The sequence below is a fragment of the Mytilus edulis genome, chromosome 14, assembly GCF_963676685.1.
Source record: "Mytilus edulis chromosome 14, xbMytEdul2.2, whole genome shotgun sequence".
NCBI lineage: Eukaryota > Metazoa > Mollusca > Bivalvia > Mytilida > Mytilidae > Mytilus > Mytilus edulis.
Window position 1 is genome coordinate 32,293,886 of NC_092357.1, and position 27,070 is coordinate 32,320,955.

Genomic DNA, 27,070 nt, shown 5'->3' on the forward strand with positions numbered 1-27,070 from the left:
ACGGACGCACAGACCAGAAAACATAATGCCCCTCTACTATCGTAGGTTGGGCATAAAAACCCAAGGTCAGCCGTTCAAGTAACATGGCTGCCAAGATTAGGGCATTTACAGTACAATGAAATAAGTACTTGTTCCTGAACATTTGTTATCCTAATATTTCATTTAATAACAAAATAAAGAAAAAAGAAAGCATCATTGGCTAAGATTTTTATAAATCATGTTTTGAACGACACTGTTATATTTTGGTTGTTTTGTTTTAAGTTTTTCTCCATCTTCATCCAGGAGAAACCATATACAAGACAATATTTTGTGTGAATATCATTTTGAAAGTGTTTCACTCCATAATAAATTTTACTACAATATGTTCCTTAACAACCAACAGGTCTACGGAAATAAAGTATCTTTACAAACTATGCATAAGGCATAAATATAAACTGAAAAATATAACAATCTGTTTTTTGTAACAATGATATATTATAACTATTGCCTATTTTTCTAACACTACAAATAAGTACAATTTATCACAAAATAATGAAAGACATATAGTTATTCTTACAGCCATTTTGAAAAAATAACAAGATTGCACGCATTTTCTTGCGAAACATACCTAAGCATACAGCTACTCATAATTCAAAGAATCTGATAGATCCAAAAACGGGTAATAACAAAGTACTAATCAACTATCAAGCTACTGAATTAAGTGCCAGTCTTTGTAAGAATCAGGCAATTTAAAAAAAACATCACAACATGGCTGTAAAAAACCCACCTACCTAGCCATCCTATTTTAAGTAACACTCATCCTGAGTTAGAAATGGTAGGTCTTTAGTGTCTGCGTGTCTGGTAACTTGAGAAATCTTTACACAAACTTTGGTTAGAATGATAGTAAATTACAGAGTTAGCTCCCCTTAATTGTTAATTTATAGTACATTGTAACCAAATTTTATCTCCTATTACCAGAACAGGACAATGAAACGAATGGTATATTTTTGCATCATTATACATTTTGAACATAAATTAATGTCAACCTGAGTGGGTTTTTGTTTGTCATGTCATGTCATTGTTTCACCACTGCCTGATTCTTAGGTATACTAGCACTTAAATATCAAGTAATTTCTGAGAAAAGTGTTTTTATAACACTTGTTGGACAAACAGATATTGTGGATTCATTTTTTTTCGTTGGATACCAATGTTCGAGGATTTCGTGGGTACAGACGAACCTCGAATTTAAATATTCAACAATTAACAAATTTCCTATAGGCTTGTTTACACACTATTACAAAACCACGCATTTAAATATCCACGAACATGTAAGTTTTCCTTAATCCCAGAAAATTGGAACCCACAAAAATAAATGAACCACAGTAGACAAGTTGATTGTTATAATACCCCTCTCTTGGAGTAGGGATATAAATCATTCTATGTGAATAACATAAAACAACAACTAAACTGCACTGAAAATTTTATAGAAAAAAAACCTTCCAATACTGGAAGTTACAGTTATCAAAATTCAAAAGGAAGTTTAAATAACATCGAATAGTACATGCATGATGTATTAATATTATAAAATAAGTAGCTAATTATGAGAAAGCAAATCTCGTTCACCATATGTAAAATTTATATGACACTATTCTTATACTCCTGTGAAGAGTTTACAAAATCATTATAAACCAACTGCAACATAATAATTTCAGCACCTTAAAGGAAAAGAAATTTTAAGCACCTTTCAAGGAAATTTTTTTTTAAGCACCTTTCAAAGAAAAGAATTCTAAGCACCTAACTATGAACAAGTAAACAGTCTATAATTAATAAACACATTCTCAATTGAGCATATAACAATGACTATCTAACAAGAGCCCCTTTTCCTTAGCAGTCACTCCCTTATTTTTGAGAACATGACAATTACTATCTAATCCTCTCTGCACAGTTGGCTACAAGTCTAATGCCCCGGACTAGTTAATTTTATTTGAACTAGTAAGTATTTGCAAAACTTGGTTTAAAATCATAAGAAATATGTCATTATTTTTGTCTTAAAACTATTTGGATTAGATTTAGGTGCAGGCTGATAATCCTTCTATGCAATCTTTGGATTATCTGAAGTAACAGGACACTTTATAATTTGAAATGTTTAAACAAAAGAAATAAAATAATGAAATTAACTGTTCAAGCATCAAATGCATTCTGACAATAATTTCAAAAGCCTAAACCATCACAATCCGATTGGTTGAGCACTTTTGAAAAATAAACAAATAATTAAACAATGGCCTAGCATCATAACCTACAATACCTTAAGTTCTAAAAGTAATAAATAATACAAATAATTGCCACAAAAGCAAAATATAAATTAATATTTTCAACAAAAATAAATTAGCATAAAAAAAAACCCCCATTTATAATTTAAATAAATCACTCATAGTTTCAAAGAAGGAGCTGTATCATAATGGGTTCTCTCCCTTTAGAAATCAAACTTATACAAGTGTTTGTCTACATGTACATGTATCATACTTTGATTGAATTTGGAACATTCAATTTATGAGATAAATTTTTTTTTTCTATTTTGTAGGGTTTTTAATATTGTTGCAGATTTAGCATAGGCATTTTTTTCAACCTGACCAATATAAGTATACTATGATCACAAAATAATATTTACGTTTGAATGTAAACTGACATCTTCATATTTTTTTCACATGAAAATTTTGAGGTTAACAAATAGTGCATTCTCCTTTAAAAATAATATTGACTCATTTTTGCAATGTTTGAATTTTTATAAACAGTCTTAAGTAAAAATATAAATTGGAATATATAATTTGTTGATATATTGGAAGATTCATGCATGGAAAATAAACACTTAATTGTAACATTTAGAGAATTTATCGACTTCCTACATAATGCTCATGAACTAAAAAGAAAAATTCAATGGGTATTTATGATGATATTACAAAACTGGTGATAAAAAAAACTTTCCATTCTCAATTTCAAGATTTCTGAACATGTTTAAATTTGATTTGGGATTTTTGTTTACCAAACATTTGAACTGGTGAGTTGCCAATACTTGTCTTCATGCCAGCATAATTGTCAGATTTCACCAATGGTCTCTCAAGCTTTAGAAAGCCTTATACATATTTTAAACACGAAAATCAACTCTTACAAACTTTATAAAACATACAAAAAATGCTGACAATATCTTTTTGGTTAGTCTTAAAACATGTTGCATAGCACCATAACAGTGATCAAGATTCATTTTTATCAAATTCATATAATTAATCTAAAATGTTCACCAGTGTTCATCCTTTCACTGAGTGACCTTATAACAAACTCAAATACAAGCCAAAGTCTGCCTTCTGCAACCTCAGCTTTGTGGCGCGGAGGGGAGACAAAAACCTACATGTCAGGTTAATAACTTTCTTTTTGATTTATTGAAGATAAATCTAAAATTACACTTTCCAAAATGTAACTTACAATGATAAAGGAATTGCAAATATGTAAATTTATAACACAAATAAATAACTAACAAAACATGAGGTAACTCCCTACAGATGGAATGTAATAGTTAAGTAGCATCAAATTTCACCTTAAGTAGCATTAAATCTCTCCTTTAGAAGTCACATCAAATTTTTACTCAAGTCACACCAAGTTTTTTCTTAAGTATATCAAATATATGCCTAAGAAGCATTAAATTGCTCAATATGTCAGAAAAAAATATCCTTAGGTCACGTCAAATTTCTCCTTAATCTAGTTGCATCAAATTTCTCCTTTAGTAAAACGCTTAGAGAGTATTTATATAAATTAATCAACTGTAGAGCATTAAATTAGGCCATTAAAATGTCAATCTCACTTCAAAATTTACCCTTATATATTTTCTAAATTCATGGTTAACTTAAGTTTCCTGCATATAAAGTCTGAACTCGAATAAATTGTACATGATTTCTTTGCTATCTTAATCCTGAACATAAAATGGTCCTTAACCTTTCTTAAATATATATTTTTCTTTTTCTTTGTTAAAAATAAAATAAAATAATAATGTCTTATATAAAAGAAATCTACAATTTTGAATTTTCTTGTTCAGTCTTTCAGAACTGAATTAAATGTTAAAAATTTACCCAATCCGTTAATACCAATTGGCACCTGATATTCCATTGACTTAGTTTAAACATTATATAAAAAATTTCGTTCTATTGAATTACTGTAATTATTCCTTATTTTCAGATTTTATTGGTTCATGGAAAATGCAATAGTTCAAGAGACTATCAAAAACTAAATATAACAAAAGTCCTAATTTGGCTTCTTCAAGGTTTAAATTTCTTAGTTTTATCGAATTATGAAAACTAATGAAAAAAGATATCAAAGTGCTATTCTTGGAAAGAATATCAAACTGTCCAAAAATGATTTTGACCTTAAAACTTTACTTAAGTGAAGTCCGCAAGTTAAAAACTAATTCATCAAAAATGTGAACAAACATATTCTCAAAACTGAATTGTTTTACATTCCGTCTTAGGAAACAAAAATCATATAAATAAATCATAATTCAGTAGACTCGTCTTCTTTGTTTATATATACATAATCAGAATACACAAATGGAATGCTATTACTACGTAAATACACAACTTCTTCATTTTCCCCAGAATTCAACTTTTTTGATTTGCCAGTGTTATTCATTTTTAAACTCTTATTAGATTTGCTATCTGTGTCCTTTAGGTTTTTCAAAGCAATATGTTCATCTGTGTTTGGGCAACAAATACACATCCCACTGTCAGCATCTGAATCCACATAAGAAATATAACTGTCATCCAAATCTTCACCTATAGAGGAAGAGTTGTCTCCCTCAAATAAACTCTTCGATGTTGAAGGTACATGTGGTACTGGGAATGTTTCTAACAGTTGTGGTGATTGGATAAGACTGTAACGATCCCAGCTATTGGTTGAAACTGTACTGATCATGCTCTGTCTAATTCTTTGAAATCTTGTTATACCCTTTGACTGGCAATAATCTGCAACAAAATCAGTTTATACTACAAATGGAAGTTGCTAGGTTATGAAACGTACAAAAACTGAACAAATCATATAATCACATGTATTCTATTCTGAATATTTAAGTGATTATATATAATTAATAGTATCAAGCTTTTAGTGTCAGATAATGTTTCACATAATTCAAAAGAGAAACATAAGTTATGCATATAATTTGTGAAAAATACATGTCAATTTCAACACTTTTACCTAATGTGAATTTATCATTATCAAAATCTTGCATGAGGTCAATTATAGAATATATCATTTTTAAAAATGAATATCGGCTGAGGATGAAGTCTGAGGCCAATACATCCTCATACTAAGACTATAATGTTATATTTGACGATGGAAGTTTTTATCAACCTTGACTGGCTATACGGCCCTTGCACAGTCGGTTATGCTATATTGTTAAGGTTAATAAGCCTAAATAGTGCCGAAATTTATTTGATTGGTTGATTCAGTCTATGTTTGTAAATACAGTTAAACATGTGACTCTTATAGAACAAATCAAATTAGTTAGAAAATATATACAAAATAAAAATATATCAACATAATAAGTTTCTGTAATATACATTACCATCTATAATTTCTTTTTCTTGTTGTTCAAGTTCTTTTAATGCCAATTTCTTGTGAGCTAGAATTTCCTAAATACACAAAAAAAATCATATAAAAAAAGATTCATAATATTTCGGTAATCTCAGTATTATATCTATGTTTCTGGGTAGGGTGTCAATTATCTATGCTTAGGTAACCTTTAATTGATTGACAACAGACTGCTAAACTTTTTATTCAGTGAAATAAAAATAATGTGGTTAATTTGTTACTGAAAAAAAAAATATCCTTCAAATTAATTAACCTTCAATCATATGTCAGTCATGAGATGGGTTGAGTTTTCAAAATGTTAATCCTGATGCTCTTCAACTTTTGGCCTATTTAACTTTTTTGATTTGAGCATCACTGATGAGTCTTTTGTAGACGAAACATGCATCTGGTGTATAAAAGTTAATTCATGGTATCAATGATATGTAAGGCCTAAATTAAAATATTGTTTGTTTGCCCTTTTCCGACCCTATGTTTTGAAACAGGGTAGGTAGGTAGGTAAAACATTTTATTTTTTTCCCCAAAAAAATAACTTGGCTCGGTATATTATTTGTCATGGGTAGGCAGGTAGGTATAATATTTTATTTTATAGATAAAACTCTGCAAAATGTTATTTGTGTCCGTTTTGTTTTTGCAAATAAGTTTTCTGGGACTATTAGTTTAAAAAAAATATCACGTAGAATGTGAAGCTAATTTATATGCACTACTATTTTGTTTTCAAATATAAAAAAATAGAGCTGTGCCGCATATCTTCAACACGTTTATATGCCTGGAACTTTCATAGCCAGAAATTAGTAGTGGTTTTGCTAATTAATATTCATAATATGTAAATGAGAATTGTACCACGTGATAGTAGTTTGAACTGGACTGGCTTGATATCATTAAAATCTTTAAAACACGGATATTATAAGTTGCCCGTCACAGAGTCCTTATTTACAATCACTTTGTTATTTCCGTAAAGTTGTCAGGCGGTCAAAATCAAAACAATGAACGCGAATTTAGTGAATTTTTTCGTGCTTTCGTGAGTTTATTCTTCTTGAAATAGTGACATTTTAACTTTACGTGGGAACCTAGAGTTCAACGACTACACATACAAGGTTTGGACTTGCTTATTCTTTGGAAATTCAAGTTTCAAATTTCACCCGGCAACCTGTTTTCGTAATGACCTTAGTAGCCAATTTTCAACACGAAGTCTGCAAATTTGACGTTTCAGCCATTTTAGCCTGTATTTTACACTGCAATATGAAAGGCCTCTCGCTTCGATTTTTAAAATAGCTCAGGAACCTGTATTTTTGCAACAACAGTCATTATGTTTCGTTTAAATGGTGTATATTTTTGTGTATATTCATTTTCTGCCCCGGCAACCTGTCTATCACTTAAATTAAAATTAAAACAGACATTTTTTCAAAATTCCCTATCATTTTAATGTAATTTCCGTGACCCGTATCCGATTTCTTTAGTATAATATTCAAATAAGCAAAGTGGCGTTGATTTCTGGATATGTGAAGAGTTTGGAAATCAGTTTGAACTTGCACTTTTATTTTGTACTACGTACCTTGTATGCTTACCTTAAGATTTTCTGTAAAAGATAACTTTGTACTGATAAGATATGTCCGGGCAGACATACATTACTAGTAGAAAAAGTCCCTAGAGTGTTAAAAACATCGTGTGTGCCTTTGTTTCCAATAAAAATGCTACAAGACTTTAAAAAACTCTGCAATTGTCACGTATTTTACATCGCATTCATAAATGATCTGTATGGACAACTTGGCGATTTTACTGCCAGATATTCTCCACTTTACAGGGTTTTGTCACTTTCGGTTCATGTCAGATATAAATAATATAGCGGCATCGTTAACATAATCATCCTGATCTGCGGATCAAAAAAGGCCATCCCTACATAGAATACAACGTCCGTTACAAATTAGTTTGTACGCACGTTGATAATTTTGTATCAAACGAACTTTTTTGAAAATGAACCCTGCTCTTTAAGTATAAAGGTACAGAGAAGCGTTCACATGCTGAACATCGATTTCAAACAAATGCTTTGAAACTTCAAATGCAAGTGTTCATGTCAAACGCTCAGGTGATACCAAACGGACTGGACCTTATACGTTGAAGATAAAACCCGAGAATTCCGGATAAAATAGTTTTGAGCGGGAAATACAAATATAAGATTTTTGGTAGGAACGAAAAAATAAAATAAAATAAAATCTTGCTGGTAAATACAAATAAAAGATTTTCAGGCGCAACGAATTTATAGGGTCGGTCGGTAAAGGGCAAACAATCAATATTTTAATTTAAGCCTAATATTCTGACTTCAAGCAGATCGATCTTTGGTTTGACTTCCTACTGCTGTTTGTTTAATAGCAACACAACCATGACAACAGTAATTGAGATGGTTTAAATTGCAATTAATTAAATAATCTGACCTTTAATCTAAATATTCTGTCATGAAGTTCTACCTTCTTACAACAATCTTCAAACATTACAACCATCCTACAATTAAAACATAAAATATTTTCAAATATAAAAAAAAAACGTGTATCTCTACAAAACTATTGTGTGTTTCATTGTGTGGTTTGTCTTGTGAATATAGATCTGTGCTCTTTACCATTATTCTGAAAACAAACTGTTCAGGCTTGTATACAAATCTCGAGGGTTATACCTTTGATCAAAGTGCTTGTAAGCACTGAAGGGTAAAGATAACTTTAATTTATCAGTGGGATTTCAAATTAAACATTACATTGTATAAAGCATTGGTTGTAGTTGATTCAACTAAAATCATAGACAAAGGGAGATAACTCAAATGTTAAATTGAATTTAAGGGCAAAACATTCTGTAACAATAACATCATAGATATGTGTACAAGTTATGTAATTTTCTTGACAAGTAATGATAGGGTAACTATTCTTTTACTACTTGTAATGGTTGACCTTCACCTTTGATCTTGACCTTGAAAAATATAGAATTCATTTCCCCAATTACTAGAAGCAAGATTGGAGCCCTTAACATGTCTACAAACTAGAACATTCAAAATCATGTTGTGACTTTGACCTTTTAACTTTAACCTTACATTATTACTGGATTCAAACTTAGTAGTTCAATATGTTTGAAGAAATTTTGATTGAAATAAGAAGCAATCCTAAATATTTATTTCACATTTTTGTGAAATGATGATAAGGGCTGTTCCAAAAATAAATGTATGGAGGGGGAGGAAGGCACTTTTTATTTGACCCCACCATGCATACATTTTAAATAGGATATTTCATTTAAATGTTCAACAACCTTTTATTAAATAACCACCACCCATCAAATTTCAATTAAAGTGCCTTCCTGCCCCCACCATACAATAAATTCTGGAAAAGCCCTAAGGATTACAATATGAGAAAGGAGAATGTGATTATAAAAGGTATGAGAATAAGAAATTGAAAGAAGGTATGAAAGAAAGAAAGGAAGTACCTCATTGAGTCACCACAACCTCTTATCACTCTTACTAATTCTTTATGAGAATTTCTGTCCACCGATTCACCATTTACTGAGAGTATTACATCACCTGTTAAAATAGTATAATATACATATAGTAAATTAATCAAATGTAATAGAGCCCGAGGGTTCTGATGAACACATATACCCCTTAGAACAACAAATAGTAAACAAGACTATTACAGTGGAGATTCAGATTTCATTTCATAAAATTCCTCGAAAAAAAAAATGGTATCCTGCTTTGCTACTAAAGTAGGTGAAATCATAGATATGCTTACGGTGTCAAGCGTAAACCCAGGGCGTTTTCTGGCTTCTTGGCCGCTTCAGAATGTAATAAAATTTGATAACAGGAAGGTTTCTAGGTGCAACATGCTAGTGTTTTGGCTTATTATTGTAGAAATTACATGTCAATACATTCTGTAATTCAAAATGTTGGCTTCCTTTAACATTTGTTTATAGTTATCCAATAAGAACGACTGTTACAAAATAATTGCATTAGCATTATTAATAAATCAAAAATAAATAGTGAAAACTGTCAAATCTATAATTTTTTGCTACTAATCCTGTGAGATTTAACTTTCATTATATACACTTTATGTTACTTGTTTCACTTGATAAATAATCTTAATGAAACTTGATACAATGAAAATAAAGAATGCATAAGATGTTGAACTTAGCGTACACCAACTTGTAATTCAAAATATTGGAAAACAGAAAGTATGTATCTGTCCAATAGAATTAAATAAGTTTTTACTGTACATAACAATTAACAATATTTAATTAATTAAAGAGCATGCCTACATATGTGAGCTCACATCTATATGCTTCACATCTTTAGTCATATTTAATCTTTGTGTTAAAGTAAATTCAGAAATTATTGTATGCATGCATATAATATTGCAATATTTGAAGACTTCAACTAAAATGCACGATTATATTTTGCAATTTCAAGAAAAGCTTCATACAGATATTTGTATCCATGTATCCATGGTGTTGATATTAGAATGTAAATTGTTATTATTGCAGAACTTGCAACCTTGCACTAATTTTTTAATTTAGATTATTTTAAGAAGAGATTTATACATAAAATAAAGCTTCTAGTGATTTTCTCGATTTATAATGTAACCATACCTTTCCTCATTCCAGCCATGTATGCTGGACCAGTAATCTCAATGTAGTCAACATAAGTCATTATTATAATGTAACCATACCTTTCCTCATTCCAGCCATGTATGCTGGACCAGTAATCTCAATGTAGTCAACATAAGTCATTATTTCAATCTCGTTCGTTTTCTTGTGTTTAATGCCATAAGTCTAAAATAAGAAATAACATCAAATAATGAACCATTTGTTGTAAGTTTTGAGGAATGTTGATTTGTTTTGTTTTGTCTTTTCTTTTTTTTTTTTTTTTTTTGGGGGGGGGGGGGGGGGTTTCTACTACTAGATGTTGATGTACTGTGACCTTTAGTTCTTAATTTCTTTGTCATTTGGTGTCTTGTGAAGAGTTGTCTCATTGGCAATCATGCCACATCTTCTTTTTTAAATGATGTAATTTTTTAAATTGACCATTGGTATCACCTCCCCCCCCTTTTTTTTTTTACTCAAATCTTACCTGCAGAGTAAAGCCCCATGAATTATTAATCTTCTTCAGGAATAGAGTGCGCCTTTTAGTGTTGTCATTGGGATGGCTCTTTATGGATCGTTCAGGCTCTAAACAATGAAGATCAGCACCGATAGAGCTACTTGATGGAATCATTGGGATTTTCTGAAATAAAATTAAAATACTATACATAAAATCTTTGAGAGCATTTGCTTTACAGAAAATTTAGCTTTGCCCTATATAACCATGATTTAGTTTTTTATATCTTTGAACCTATATATATAACCATGATGGCTTTTAATTCAGATGCCAGTCATATATATCATTCATTAAAGAAAAAAATCTATAAGTCTGTGATATGATTGATTGCTGGGTACTATTGATAAAAATAAAAGAATGTGTAAGAGGACAGGAATGCCCCTGTTGAAGCTTCAAGCAAATGGAAATTAGGACAGAAGGAAGGAAAGACAGAAAGTCAAGGTTGACATTCTTTGCCTTTTCGCCAACAGCAGAGGCATATAATAATTAACTGAAACATTTTTAGATGAAAATAATAATTGTATGTATTGTTGGGAGCAATTAAAAGAAATACTATGCTATAGGCATGTTAGAGTTTATGGTAAATTCAACAATGTTCAATATCTAATTCACAGGATTTCATGCTTGTAACTTATTATTCACTTTGTTTCAGGTGAATCGTTGAAAAACCAATGATCATGACACTATTTCTTTTTTTTTTCATTCATTGTAAAATAGCCATTCTATTTCCTTTTCGTCAGTACACATACCCCCTCTTTACAACTATCATATAAATGATCATTATGATAATGATCGATATATATATGTATATACCGAAGCTAATCAATCATAAAAGTAAAATCTATAGTAGCTCTGATGTACATATCATTTACAATTTTCAAAGTATACAATGGTAAGAATAAACAATATTTTCTGCTATTGACAAACTATTTTGAGTGCTTGTAATCATGCTGATGTTACCAATCAATAGTGTTATAAGAAATATAGATAGAATTCAATGAAAACTGGCCAATTCTTATTGGGTTTATCAAATCTAGAACTGGAGTGCAATGTGACGACAAAAATATCTTGTATTGCCAATTTCATTGTGATGTCCAGCATATGTAACCCATTTTGATTGAAAGTATATCTTAACTTGCAAAGCAAAAGAACTGGAGTGCAAAGTGACGACAAAAATATCTTGTATTGCCAATTTCATTGTGATGTCCAGCATATGTAACCCATTTTGATTGAAAGTATATCTTAACTTGCAAAGCAAAAGAATTTCAAATTATAATTCACTTTCTCTCATCTATCACTGTCTATTCATTAACTTGTGACACTTTTACTATATTATTTTATTGAATCAACAAATTATGCCAAAGGATTTGTGCAATATTTGATCTCTTATAATCAGTAATGTTCCTAACTTTTCAGAAACTGAAAAAAAATGGGTTTGTTAAAAAAAATAACATATGACTTGAATATTAAGTCAGTCAGTCACAGTCCATGCACTATGTTTTTTGGTGTATTTTTTAGCTACAGAGCAGTGTATAAATTCACTTACCTAGATGCATTCGATCATTATCTATCAAAATTAATTATACAGTCATGAATGTAACAATAAGTTACTCGACTGACGGGGAAAGACACTTCCTTACATCATTGTGTTTTTCCTTTAATTTTTCAATAATCAATGATAATTGCACAGTTACAACATTGTACAAAAAGACAGGAAATTCCGATTATTATGATACAATTTTCCTGTACATTTAATCTTAACAATAGATCAATTATCTTTTGCTTGTATTAAACAAAGAGATGCAGGATGAGGACAAAATAACCTAAAATTTACCTTTTAATGTTTTAGCAGTTTACAAAACCCTGCTATCAATATGAATATGTATAAAAAAACTCAAGCCATGGATCTCTGTCATAAAACTTTACTTAGTGCTTGGAGAACAACATTTATGATCCAGTATTTTGATTAGTTGAAAGTTCTGAGTACATGAGTACAATAATTGATAAATTTGTATAACTGCAATACTGCAAGGTCACTTCCTATAAAACCTAAAAATTAAACATGATCAAGGAGTCCTTATGTTAATAAAAGTAATATTGTTTCATCATTTGAGATGACTGTCAAATGATATATAAACCAACACTAAATAGCTAAATCTACTTTTGTCAAGTATGCCATTCACATAAAATTGTACTTCATGTGTCAAATGTATCATGTGTACATGTATGATGCCAATAATAGAGTATTTGATACATAATACATGATTACTTAGTAATCTAACTACATGTTCATCACGTACATGTTTGTCTGAATTGGGTACTTTGTTTCTGTAATCTTAAAATTTTAAGTTGTTTTTCTCTTTCTTTTAATTTTTGGCCATTAATTTCATGATTTGCTATTTGATATATAAATATATATAATATAAGCACCACATTTAATATTTCACATACTGGAAACTGAATCGACACATTTAACATTTTATCTGCATTGAGGTCTTAAAACTTTTCCACTTTTTTTCAGGAAATTATTTCTACTAATTTTCTTTACAATCTATTAATTAGCACAATATTTTTTTTTATTATGATTATAAAAGTTCAAATATATAATATTTTGGCACAAATATATATTATTTAAATAAAAGTAGTAATATTTTAATTTTTTAACCCTTGAAAATTAATCTAAATTGGCTGTTAACCAAGAGATATGTTTACAATTTTATGCAAATATACATGACTTTCTTTGATCTAAATAATTTGTTATTCAAAATAAACATTTAATCCATTTATATATATATATTTTAAATACTATGATATACCCTTACATCATAAATACACAGGTAAAGCTCTATATCAAAAATTTATCATTTATATACAAGTATATAACTATATATCTGTTAGTCATGTTTAAAAGGTCATCATGCATGGGGTTATCTTGTTCAGATCAATCTTAATTTACAAAATATTACAAACATCTTGTTTTCACCATATGTTCATGTCAGATGTTTAAATAAATTAAATGAGCACAATTTGTTAATCAATTTTTTAATAAATTTTATATGCATCTTATGTTACATTCTTAGGCTACATTTGCTGTTAATGAAATATGTTTTAGAGTACATTGAGTTTTATTGTTTACATCTTTGTTAAAATCAAAGCGCAAATGCACTGAAAATGGCAAAGTTGGTCTAAATATGTATTTTTTAGGTTTCTGCCTGGAACTGCTGCTTTGAGTGGAAACGTTTTATGCTGACTATCAAAAATATTTTGTCTCAAATTTGTTACTGAATATTTTGAAACTAATATGTTCAGCCATATACAACATGTATAATGATATATATAGCAAAATTAGAAAATCTATCACATGACAAATTTACTGAAAAGGTCTTAGATTGGGTCTTAACTATAATTAAATAAAATTTCTTCTACTGTGAAAGTACTTTAATTCATGGGAATCAATTTTCAGGGTTTAAACAACATTTACATGTTCGTCGGTTTTTAACTTCGTGGATTTTAGTTTTCTAAAAAAAAAACGAAGGAAAAAATTGAAGATAATAGAAACGAAGATTACAAATTGTATAGATTGAAGGAAATTGGATAAAGTCATCCACGAAAACCACGAAAATTGGTTCCCCACGGATAAAAGTACTTTCACAGTATTACAGTCCCATCAGAATGCATGTAGCAAAACAAATCTTGAGTAAAAATAGAGAAGTAAATTTTTAAACAGAATCAAATGTCAACCTCGTACTTAATTTGGCTTTTTTAACCTTTTATTAATCGAATGACACTGATTAGTCTTTTATAGACGAAACGTGCATCTGGCGCAAATACAAACTTCCAACATGTCCAACCCTAATATCTATGATGAGTTTATTTACCAACTAGACAGTTACTTTGTACATTTCTAAATAGAGAAATTTAATATAGCACTTTCTCAAGAATGTAAAGTTTAAAACTGAACACATTTAATATTATACTGTTATAAGAGAGATATATATATTGTACAAGATCAGTCATTCTTAAAAATCAATAATCAGATGATTTTAAACACCTGGATTAAATTACAAATCATCAACCACTTTTAAAGTAAAAGTTAATTTTAAATCCAGAACTTGAAATTCTGACTTTCTATATAAGTATATATAATACATATATTTTCCTCTAATTCTTTGACAATTAATCCCTTTCTGCACCCATTTTATTAATTAACAGCTGCACCATGAGTGCATGATACGCCCATCGTCTAGTGTGAAGTTTTATGCAATAATAAATAGTTTCTGAGATACAGCGCGACAATTGTGAAAACCCCCTTCTTTTTTTTTTATACAAAAACTCAATAACTCCCAAAAGATTTTTGAATCATCACCAAAAAAGAATACAGATCTTTATATTAATATAACTAAGAAGTGTGTAAAGTTTTAAGAAATAATAATTGATGGGTTTTGAGATAGAGTGTGACATGTGAACACCCCCCCCCCTTTTTTTTTTTACAAAAAACTCAACAACTATAAAAAAAAATTTGAATCATCACCAAAAAATGTACACACCTTTAGACATGTTAGAATAATATAACTAAAAAGTGTGTAAAGTTCAAAACAATAATCATAAATTGTTTTTGAGATACGGCGCGACATGTGAACAAAACCCCCCCCATGTTTTACTCAAAAAGTTAAAATCTTATTTTCACCAAAAGGTATAGAGATCGTTTGGCCATTTGACCATCATAAGAAACAACTGTATTAAGTTTCATGAAATTTGAATAAGTGCATGGTTCTTTAGTTACGGTGCAACATGTGGATACTGGACAGATGGTCGGATGGACGGAAGACAGACATTTGAATACCATAATACTTCCCTTCAAAATTTTGATGGGCATATAAAAAATGTAACCAACATGTGGTTGCTAGTGATCTCAGAAGATGATTGGATGAGTTTAAGGGTCATAACCTTTATCAGCTCCCAGAGTAGATGAATAAAAATATCGTGCACATCATTTCAAGATAAGAGAAATTGTTTAAATTCCACTATTAACTCACTGTAGTTGCCCAAACTTTATGCATTTGATTCCTAGCCAAAAACTAATATGGCTTCTTAATGTAGAGAATCTTGATATTTTAATATCTGTCTGTGAGTTAGTTGATGAAGACAAAATATAACTTGAAAGATAAATATTTAAATCAGGCTTTCTGCACTACATGCACTAGGCTCTTATTAGGTTAGCATGGTGGGGTATAGGACATATATCGCATAAGTTCTATTAATACCTTTCTGTTTGTGATATTTTTGATTAAACTGGTAATATTTTATCTTTTTCGTAATATGTGCACTTTGGTATGTCAACAAGTGAAACTGCGAGCTACTGCTCACTGATGATACCCCCGCCGCAAGTGGATAATATTAATAGTGTAAAAATATGCAAGTGTTCGGTAAACAGGAAGTTGTCCAGTGATGAATCTGAAAACGCATCACACAGTATAGCTGACTTATATAAATCCTGAAACCAAATTTCAGAAATCCTTGTATTGTAGTTCCTGAGAAAAATGTGACGAAAATTTTCAAGTTGGCTATCATGTGTAACGTCATACAAGTGTTCGGTAAACAGGAAGTTGTCGAGTGATGAATCTGAAAACGCATCACACGGTATAGCTGACTTATATAAATCCTGAAACCAAATTTCAGAAATCCTTGTATTGTAGTTCCTGAGAAAAATGTGACGAAAATTTTCAACTTGGATATCATGTGTAAAATCATACAAGTTTTTTCGGTAAACAGGAAGTTGTCAAGTGATGAATCTGAAAACGCATCACACGGTATGGCTGACATATATAAATGTTGCTACCAAATTACAGAAAGGGTGGATGTGTAGTTCCTGAGAAAAATGTGACGAAAGTTTCATGGGACGGACTGACTGACGGACGGACTGACGGACGGAGGTAAAACAGTATACCCCCCCTTTTTTAAAGCGGGGGTATAATTAGCTTTGTCCCTTGGTGCCTCTTGCAGTTGTGTCACTTTAAATAGTACTGACTCCTCTGCACCAGGCACGAGGATGACATACCAGTTATATGCAACTTCTTACAATATCTTACTATATATCATTAATGTCCCGATACACATTTTAAGAAGCACCCACCATGCCATATAGCACCGTCCATTGGTGCCTCCTGCAGTTCAGCTAGATATATTCAGCCTACTCACAGTATTCTTTTTTGTTACTTTCTAGAGCTGTGTCTGAGACAAAGGTTTTATGTATACTCATATATACATACTGACATAATAATATATGAAAACTGTTGTTTCTTATTTGTGTTTGTAAAGTGCTATGTATACTGTATTGTTTATTATATTTGTAAAATAATAATATTATAATGATATTATATAATTCTCCTTGTGAGCCCATTTTATGGAAATAAAGCATCTTCTATATACTAGAACACACGGGTCTGTGATATTGCGGGTCCTTAACTGAATTAAAGTATATAACTATGCGTAAGACTTATTTTAGCCTGGATTTTTATTATTGGTATTGTCATCTGATAAAGTATGAATAGTCATGCTGATTATAAGCATGATAAGATGCACAGTTTTCTCTGCTTTCGAAATCTTTCTGTTTGAACCTGTTGACCTGGAACTTATCAATTATTGGTAATATTAATTATTTAGAAAGAAAAAAAGGGCCTGGAATGGCCTGGAATGGAGTAATTTATAATCAACAGCATTGTCCTATATTAGTTATAAATAATGTTGATATCTTTGATTCACCGTTTTTTACATCATGCCAGCAATCAAATTAAAAGCTGTACGCCTTTTTTTAAGTCTAGATTTTTAGTATTTGTATTGTCATCTCATAAAGTCATCAAGTCATGCTGATTAAAATACTACAATAGGATGCAATGTGACAATGATTGAATTAAGTAATATAAAAGGCAAACGAGTATCTGAGTTTTACCTAAAATTGTACATTGTACTTAAGTAATAGGCCTTATGAGCGAGTTATCATCCCTAGTAAATATATACTTACTGATTTTTATGTAAATACTATCAAGGTCCCCAGACTTTAACTTTTTTAATCATTGTTATTGGCTAAAGTAGTGTTGTTTTTTTGTTTAAGATGCACATGACTCAATAACACGCAAAAGACCACTTTCAAGTTAAGTTTTACACCAGAAAAGTTCAATTATGGGCACCTTTTTGTCTTCATTTACTAGAGAGAGGGATCGCCTGTATGCCTGCGCTAGAAAAGTGCATTATGCGTCATTGCGATCTTCATTAAATTTATGCAGCTGGAGGACCACAGACACTTGTTTCTATGCATGGGAAGGTTGAATATCCATGTAAATAGAAGCTTCTATTTATATGGATAGTCGACCTTCCCATGGATAGAAACAAGTACCTGTGTGGATGACCTAGAAATAATATTTGTTCCATAAGTACTGGATCAAATACCCCAATGACAGCAGTGCATATTATAAGAATTTAATTTGCCAAATTATTTATGCAATATAGCATCCTATTTTTTCAACCACTCGTTCAACCAGGGACAACCGCTGACTGACCTAAGGGGGGCCTGCTCCAGTCATGTTTCAATGATTCCCTATATAATCAACCAAATTTTTCCCATGAAAGGGGGGCCCGGGCCCTCCTGGATCTGCCTATGGAGTTGAGTTCAGTTGTCCTGGATTTTAAAACACTTTAAAAACCTTTTGATCCGCCCCCTTTATTAACATTTATTGTTTCCGTTTTACTCTATTACATATTCTTTGGAAAATAATAGCATTATATTTGATAAATACATACTTTCATTGTTATTTAGTCCAATGCAAGTACAACATCAAATGGTTTCTGTAACTTTAAACTCTTATTCGGTTGTTGAATTTAGTTATGTCCCTTTAGTTTCTGATAGCTAGATTTCTAAAGACTTAAATTTAATATGATCAAACCTTTTTATCTTGTTTCCAACTTAAATGGGACACCATCTCCATGGTATTCACCCATGTCATTTCTACGAAACTGTCATCCCGTGGTTTAGGCAGGATTTATGTTTAAACTGGTGCTAATCTCCGCCAGTGCGAGTGGCAACCTGAACTTGCCGCTTAAGCACCCTGAAATAAAAACACTATTTTAAAAATCATAATCTTCTCATCATACATAATCATAACAAATTGATGATTGTCAATTTATTTATTCATGTTTATTAGAATAAGTCTAAAATGAATTATTCGATAAATACGTCATTTGTTAATATTCTTTAGTTCTTAAGCGACACAACCTTTGACCCAGCTTGGAAGCTGGAAAGATGGCAGGGTTGAGAAATGAAGCCCGGTTGTCGTTGGAAATTCGAACTAAATCTATCGAACAGACGTTGATTCCATTGGTAACACAGGTATTTTCTTACAACTGTATTTATAGAGTATAAAAGCTTCAAGTTTTAATTGCAACTGTAATAAAATGAGATTAAATTGCCATGAATAAAAGAACAATGCAAATTATTTATTAATCATGTTAATATTTACATAAGTTAAAACATACATGTATATTTGCATGTTACTCCAACTTACATGCATATTGCAAAAGATAGAAATGATGGAAGAATTTTCAGACCAGGATCCTATATCCTGCTCCCTCCAGGCTACAGTACATGTACATATAGAAATATATTTCATATGTATTTGAGAAATAAACAAAGAACTATACAGGCATAATAAAGACCAAATTCCATTTCATGCTCTTTCTTAGAACTTTTCTACATATATGTGTCACAATGCTCTATGTCACATAGAGGTGAAAATACGGCCATATTTGTCCATTTGTTATGATGAACCTTAAGAACTGTGATTGTTCAATGATGTTTACATCGTTTTGATATATATCATCTGCATAATAATATGGGATCATACAATTACATGTTTGTTGACTTAACATTTGGACAATTGGACCAGTAAATATTTGTCTATCAGACATCTGACAGAAGGGACAGATTTATTACTTACCATGCCTACAATGTACTGTAAACATTGTAATTCAAAAAGTATTGCGATGATTTTATCATAGTGAAAAATGCGAGTGGGTTATAATCATATGTGATAATCGCAATAATTTGAACTCTCATTCTGAAATTTTTTATATGAATTTAAGAGGATTATTTTCAATAACGCAAAACAAAATCACATTTAAGTCTTGAAATGACAATATCTCAACAAAACATGCAATAATTTCTGAATTTACAGTAATCATACACATGTATTTTATTAATTTTGATATGATGATTTATGGCATGGGCCCAGTTGACACAACATTTGAAGAAATACATTGTACTATAGCTAAAAGTGTTCATAATATAATGTTTTATGTTATTTGGGGGAAACATCATTGGTACATTTGACTTTTAAATGCTGTATCTTTTCATTAAACACATGAAATAACATGAATTAAGTAGACCCTGTAGACCAAATTTTGTAAATCAGCAAATTTTATTTAAAATCAAATACAATGAACTGATGAAAATGATGAATATACATCATGCTTTTACAAATAGCATCTAAAGTATATACACATGTACATGTACATGCATGCATGCATAGGAAACAAATCCATAAATTTAATGCAAAAATACAAAACCTGCTTAACCAGGTTAACATAAAATGTAGCAAACCTGATAAACCTTCTAAGTAATACATGTTGAGAAAATTCATTTTTAATTACATTAAACTTTTTAAGCTTATTATGATAAATATTGTTTACAAATAACTGCAGTCATAATTGATTATGACAGATATTACATAATATTATTATATAATTGTTTACACCTGGTACAAGTTAAGTTCAGGTAAATACAGGATCTCCTTTGATCACAATTCCATTATAATATACAAAGTGACATCTGTTTACCATTATCAAGGACTATTTTGTTGCAAGAATAGTTTTATTAAGATATATATACATTGTTTATGGCATAGGCATTCATTTTTCTGATGCAAAAACTGGAGATTTATTTTCCGGACAGAAAATGATGCAATCTCATGCAGTTATATACTTGAATAGAATGTCAATGCTTCATATAACATGTACATATATTAATCAATCTAATCTACATGATATATATGCCTACAATGGCTTATAATATTTATAACATGATGCAATTAAATATATATGATTTGATATACTTTATTTATGGTGGGTCAAGTTAATTTATATTCATCGAAAATGTAAAATTTCTGAAAGAGTACTAGTCCTTTCCTGAAATTATTGCAATAACCTTAAATATATATATTGTGATGACAATTAGACGCACTCAATCAAGTTAGGGAGCTGCCATTTGATTTTTATGGGGGCCTAGGATGAAATTTGAAAAAAAGGCAGGACAGGCATGACCAGATGACAAGAGTTTTGAGTAAAAAAAAAGGTAGGATGACAATTTATGTAAAAATAAGTCAGGATGACGGCTTCCTCTGCCTCATTTTTAGACTTATACCTCGAATTTGACATACACAGTCATCTCAGTACCAGAATCTATGACAAACGAGACGATTTTAATTTTGAAATTATCAATTTCCCCCACCTTAGTAGTAATATACCAACTTCACCTGCATATGGAATATACATTTCCCAACTTATTAGGTATTCAAGAGCTTGCAGCTCCTATTCAGACTTTGTAAAACGTCACCAGTGTCTGAGCAGAAAATTGATGAACCAGGGATATGTCAAAGAACGTCTCGTCCTTTTTCTAAAAAAGTTCATCGGAAGATACCCAGAACTTGTTGATAAATATTCCGTATCAACTTCACAAATAATACAAGATGGTCTTGAAGTATAGATTTTGCGTACTGACGTTTGTTATCATCTTAATTACGTATTATAGTATTCTTTTATATGTCTTTTTTAGATATTCATTTGAAGTGACTCTGTGGTTATGTAAAACCACATACTTTGAACGGCAAAATTATTTCATTTATTGATATTACTTTTACTTAAGGATCTTGACATACTATGAATGACAAAACTATTTTATTCAATAAGACTACTTTTTCTGTTTAGTCTGTTTTTATGATATACATTTGACGTGAAACTGTACTTATGTATCCCGTCATACTTTGAACCACACCATTGTTTTATTTATTATTATTACTTTTACTGTTAAATCTGGTTTTTGTTATATCTACTTTACGTGAGTCTGCATTTATGTATGCCGTCATACGACAAAATTATTTTTATGTCTACCTGTGCGAATTTCAAACGCGCAATTTTACACCAGTAATGAAAACCTTCTATCATTTATGGGTAGACTTTACATAGATAAATTCAGCCGTATTTGACGTGAAACTGTACTTATGTATCCCGTCATACTTTGAACCACACCATTATTTTATTTATTATTTTTACTGTAAGTCTGTTTTTTGTTATATCTACTTTACATGAGTCTGCATTTATGTATGCCGTCATACGACAAAATAATTTTTATGTCTACCTGTGCGAATTTCAAACGCGCAATTTTACACCAGTAATGAAAACCTTCTTTCATTTATGGGTAGACTTTACATAGATAAATTCAGCCGTATAGGAAAAGCAAATTGAGAATGTTGAATTTGATGTATGCCTTTTTGTGCTACTTTGTTACATTTGTTGTTTATGTAGTGATATTAAGATGATAACACAATATTGACTGTTGTACCCCTATTTTTGACATTTTTACTCTTTGAGTATGTTTGTTTTGTTCATGCATCGTTGACAATGTAATGGAATTTGATGCGACTCAACATTTTTCGAGGGATTAGACAAGGATGTCCGTGCAGTGCTTTAATTTTCGTTATTGCTGTCGAGATATTAGCATGTAGAATAAGACAAGACAATAATATTAAAGGATTTGAAATCAAAATAGATGGGAAAACACATTCTTTAAAAATCAGTCAACTTGCAGATGACACCACACTTTTTTTAAAAACAAAACAAGACATTTCAAAAGTATTAAACATGATTGAAATTTTTGGCACTTTGTCAGGGCTTAAATTAAACAGATCAAAAACAGAAGGAATTTGGTTAGGAAAACACAAACATTGCAAAGAAAAATATGAAAATATCAACTTTACAAACAAACCAGTGAAATGTTTAGGAATTTTTTTCGGTTGTAACAAAAATGAATGCCAAAAACTAAATGCAGAAAAACAAATAGAAAAGTCTGAAAAGATCATAAAAAATTGGGAGAAAAGACATTTAACAATGATCGGTAAAATAACAGTTATCAAATCATTGATCATACCAAACATTACCTTTTTAGCGTCTGTTTCACATATTGAAAAAGAATATATTGTTAAATTTAAAAAAATTATCTATAATTTTTTATGGAAAAGCAAAAGAGAAAAGGTTAAACGCACAGTACTCAGTTTTTGTGAACTAGATGGGGGTTTAAAAATGATTAACATAGATAAATATATAGAATCTATCAAAATTGGGTGGATCAAAAGGTTAATTAATGGAGATTTAAAAAATTGGAAAATTATTCCACTTTTTTATTTTAATAAGTTTGGAAAAGATTTCCTTATCTTTCACATGAATATTGATAACACTGACTCTATTCCAGAGTTAAAGGAGCTGCCAAAATTTTATTTCAACATTGTAAAAGCATGGATAAATAATAAAAAAGTACAACAGCCAAAAAACTTTAGATCTATACGTCAAGAAGTTATTTGGGGAAATCGTTTCTTAAAGATAAAAAATAAATGCCTTTTATTCCAAAACTGGATAAATAGTAATTTTATCTTTATTAATGACATCATTGATGAAAATGGTAATATAGAAGAAAATTTTATTTTACAAAAGCTTAAAATAAAAAGTAACTGGATGTCAGAATTTTACCAATTAAAGAAAGCTTTTCCAAGAGAATGGTTAAAGATTTTAAAACAGGAAAACTCAAAGAAAACTAAAGTAAAAACGCCCTATGCAATACATATTATTGATAATTGCAATAAAAAAGAAAAATTAGAAAATGTAGATACCAGAAAAATTTATAATATATTAATTGAGAATGAAATTGAAATACCTGTTGGTTTTTATAAATGGAAGACAAAGCTTAACCTTGTATACATTAAGAGTCTTTCATGTAATATGTTAAAGTTTGTTCATTATTTTTTAAAAGATAATAAATACAAAGTGTTCCGTTGGAAATTGCTACACTTTATTTTACCTTGTAAAGTTTTATTGAAAAAGTGGAAGATATGCGATATTTCAAATTGTCATTATTGCAACACCACAGAGGATTATGATCACATGTTTCTAACATGTCACTATCTTGATAATTTCTGGAGAAAAGTAAAAACACTCTTAGAAAAACTGAATATTAATAATAATATTCTAACATTAAAAAATTTAGTTTGGGGTTATAAAATAAATGATGAACAATACTATGAAATTAATTATTTGATTACAATTATAATGTTTTGTATATACAAGGCAAACTATATGTCTGAACAGAAAACAAAATCTTTAGATGTATATACTGTATTTAAAACAGAATTCATGTACAGCTACAAAATGCAGGCAACTAGTAAACATACTAAGAATAAATGTCTACTTGATAAAGTTGTCAAATTGTTGTAATAATTTTTATGTTTGCAAATGTATAATCTAGCAAAAAATAAGAATAGAAAAAGATAAATAATTTAAAATGTCCAGATCAGGAACTGATTTCGAGAAATAATTTCACCTTTCACCGATAAGCGTGGAGATAACGGTATTGCTCTCCACTTTTTTATCGTTAAAAAAATGGGGAAAAAATTAATTACATTCTATTTTTATCAGAATCGATACACATATATTGTAATATTTGTTTATACATACCTGTGAATTGCATATATTAATCATAAATCATTATTAAAACTGGTATTTCCAAACCAGGAAGAGATATCAATTCAATAATAGGAAACCGATAACGGCAAGTGTGAATTATTTCCGGAAACTTTTTAATTCTAAACAGACTAGATATACATATTGATAAATTAGAATTTCATATATAATTATTTATTTTACGGTTGAAAATGAATTATATACACTATAGTCTAGATAAATTGTACTTTATCATTGTTACACAGAGAGAAATGATATTAAAATGCAGATACTCTTCACTAGGAGGCTGGACTAGTGGAGTCAATTGTTAACAGCAAGCAATATATTGTTGAATAAAAAAAAAAAAAAAAAAAGGAATTTGATGCGACTGTCATACAAGTGAGAGGTTTAGCTAGCTATAAAACCAGGTTCAATCCACCATTTTCTACATTAGAAAATGCCTGTACCAAGTCAGGAATATGACAGTTGTTATCCATTCGTTTGATGTGCTTGGACTTTTGATTTTGCCTTTTGATTTTTGATTTTCCTTTTTGAATTTTCCTCGGAGTTCAGTATTTTTGTGTTTTTACTTTTTATGTAAAAATAAGTCAGGATAAACTAAGAAAAAAAAGGCAGGACCGAAAAGAGTGAAAAATAAAAAGGCAGGACAGAGATAACAACTAAAAAAAAATACAGGAGAAAATTTTTCATCCTAGCCCCTTAAAAATCAAATGGTAGCTCCCTTAGTGCCATCAAGGATATCTCACATAAATGGCAATGGCACTCATATGCCATGTATGTACAAATGTATGTTTTATAATCAACAAAATTAGGTATATATATATATATGTGTAACATTTTTTTCTGAGGGGCCCATCAAGGTCGTTAAAAACTTCCATTTGTTGTTTGAGGGGCCTTAGTCATTTAGTGGACTAGTGGTGAATCATCATATGAGCGTAGTCCAACTACTTCTATTATAAGCCTGTCAACACTGAGGTAGTGTGAGTTCAAACACTGTATGTGGACAGTGTTAACGTTGGAGGCTTGTAGATGGTTAAGGGAGTATGTTTATGATAACAGAAGAATGAGATTTGCATTAACCATGAAATTATGCATATAGATAATTATTACTTCAATTATGGCATGTATGGAACTTTAATTAACAGGTAAACAAATTTGTCCATGGCCAAGAGTGGTCAATCATTAATTCAAATTGACAAAAGTCAAATGTCTATAAATAACTGTGACACTTAACACTACATACAAAATATTAAAAGACTGCTGGAATTGATAAAGTTGAGCAACAATAACCCAATTTAAAAAAAAATGATCGTTGAGTACAATCCAGTGGCAAGTATTTCATGCATATTCAGTACAATAGAATGCAGTACTGTATGTATCTCCAATAACCATGTTCATGCATATGTTATTAGTACTACACTACATGTATATACATGATATATATACATGATACATTTTGTACATGTATACCTTGTATACAAATAACATGCATATTTAGAATTTTTGGTAAAATTCAGATTCTTATTTCAAAATTTAGCAATTTTGGGCATTGGTTTATTATGTTTATAAACAGCTGATAAAGTTATTAAATGTACAAATGTACATTGAATGTAATTAGTTTTATTTTAAATTAATTCCTCCATTTTTTTGCTTGCAATTTATTTTAAAACTTTAAGACACTTTGGTTTTCACCAAGCAAACATTTCACTTTGAATTTATTGACAAGGCTAGACTGCTTATTAGATGTATTCAATTTTAAAGTACAATATACAAAATTTATCTTTAATAGTAATCAGACTTACATACAGACTTATATCTTAATATTTTCCTTTCAGTAATTATTTACATACTGTAAGAACTGAAGTGTTAATGTCAATTTAATTAATAGTTCAGGTTACAAACTGTGTGATAGATCTCTTCACATCCATGTCAAGTAGATAGAAAGTCTAAATATTTTGATTTACTCAATACCAGCTAAAATCTTGATAACCTGGTAAAAAATAACCCAGTAAGAATTGTTATCTTTGCTATTTTTATTGTCCTCCCTCACACTTCAAGTTGCAGGGATATAGATATATTGGGTGATTGTCTGTTTGTCTGTCCATCCTGGCTTGCTAGAGCTCTTGTTTGTACAATTCTTGCTAGAATTATCAATTTCTATCAAACGCTTATATACAGTATGCAATGTCTTAGACTGTTTCAAAAATTGTATCTAACAATCAATTGATCACTCATATTTTTAATTTAAAGTGCAATACCCAATCAAATTATCTGAAATATGGTTAAAAATTATTGCAATTTTAATTAAAAACTGAATTAAAACCAATTAGTGATGTATTTGCTTATAACTTTTGGAAATTTATTCTTACTCATTGAAGGTAGCTACATTTATTTACATATTTCAAAACTTTGTTAAAAAAAGCCTTTCACTTATAATTGAAACATTTAAAAAGCTATATAAAAACTATAATAACTATTTCTTGTTCGTTCTTTAAATGCTAT

The 27,070-nt window shown here is 30.0% G+C and overlaps 2 protein-coding genes across 3 annotated transcripts in view; one reads left to right on the forward strand and one right to left on the reverse strand.

Moving 5' to 3' along the window:
* Positions 1–229: 229 nt before the first annotated feature.
* On the reverse strand, positions 230–26,386 carry LOC139502520 (cytohesin-interacting protein-like). 2 transcript variants are annotated; one of them, XM_071292007.1, is made up of 8 exons: positions 26,371–26,386; positions 18,673–18,834; positions 10,706–10,858; positions 10,305–10,407; positions 9,070–9,163; positions 8,040–8,106; positions 5,585–5,651; positions 230–4,985 (listed from the first exon to the last, which is right to left on the reverse strand). In XM_071292007.1, exons 2-8 carry the CDS (start codon positions 18,730–18,732, stop codon positions 4,516–4,518), a joined length of 1,014 nt encoding a protein of 337 aa, XP_071148108.1. In that variant the 5' UTR covers positions 18,733–18,834; positions 26,371–26,386; the 3' UTR covers positions 230–4,515. The 2 variants fall into 2 exon arrangements, with proteins under 2 accessions (XP_071148108.1, XP_071148109.1); XM_071292008.1 differs by lacking the exons at positions 18,673–18,834; positions 26,371–26,386 and adding an exon at positions 12,567–12,721.
* LOC139502519 (alpha-catulin-like) overlaps positions 18,990–27,070 on the forward strand; it is a 59,650-nt gene continuing 51,569 nt past the window's right edge. The window contains exon 1 of the mRNA XM_071292006.1: positions 18,990–19,115. Within this exon, the coding sequence (XP_071148107.1) occupies positions 19,029–19,115 (87 nt within the window). The 5' untranslated portion in view covers positions 18,990–19,028. The remainder of the gene's footprint in view (positions 19,116–27,070) is intronic.

Excerpts from the sequence above, each read along its gene's own strand:
- LOC139502520 (XM_071292007.1), bottom strand. The coding sequence starts at position 18,732 with ATGACATGGGTGAATACCATGGAGATGGTGTCCCATTTAAGTTGGAAA. Across the intron at positions 8,107-9,069 it reads GGTTGTGGTGACTCAATGAG|GATGGTTGTAATGTTTGAAG; the intron begins GTACTTCCTTTC and ends TTTTAATTGTAG. Across the intron at positions 4,986-5,584 it reads AGAAAAAGAAATTATAGATG|ATTATTGCCAGTCAAAGGGT; the intron begins GTAATGTATATT and ends ATTTTGTTGCAG.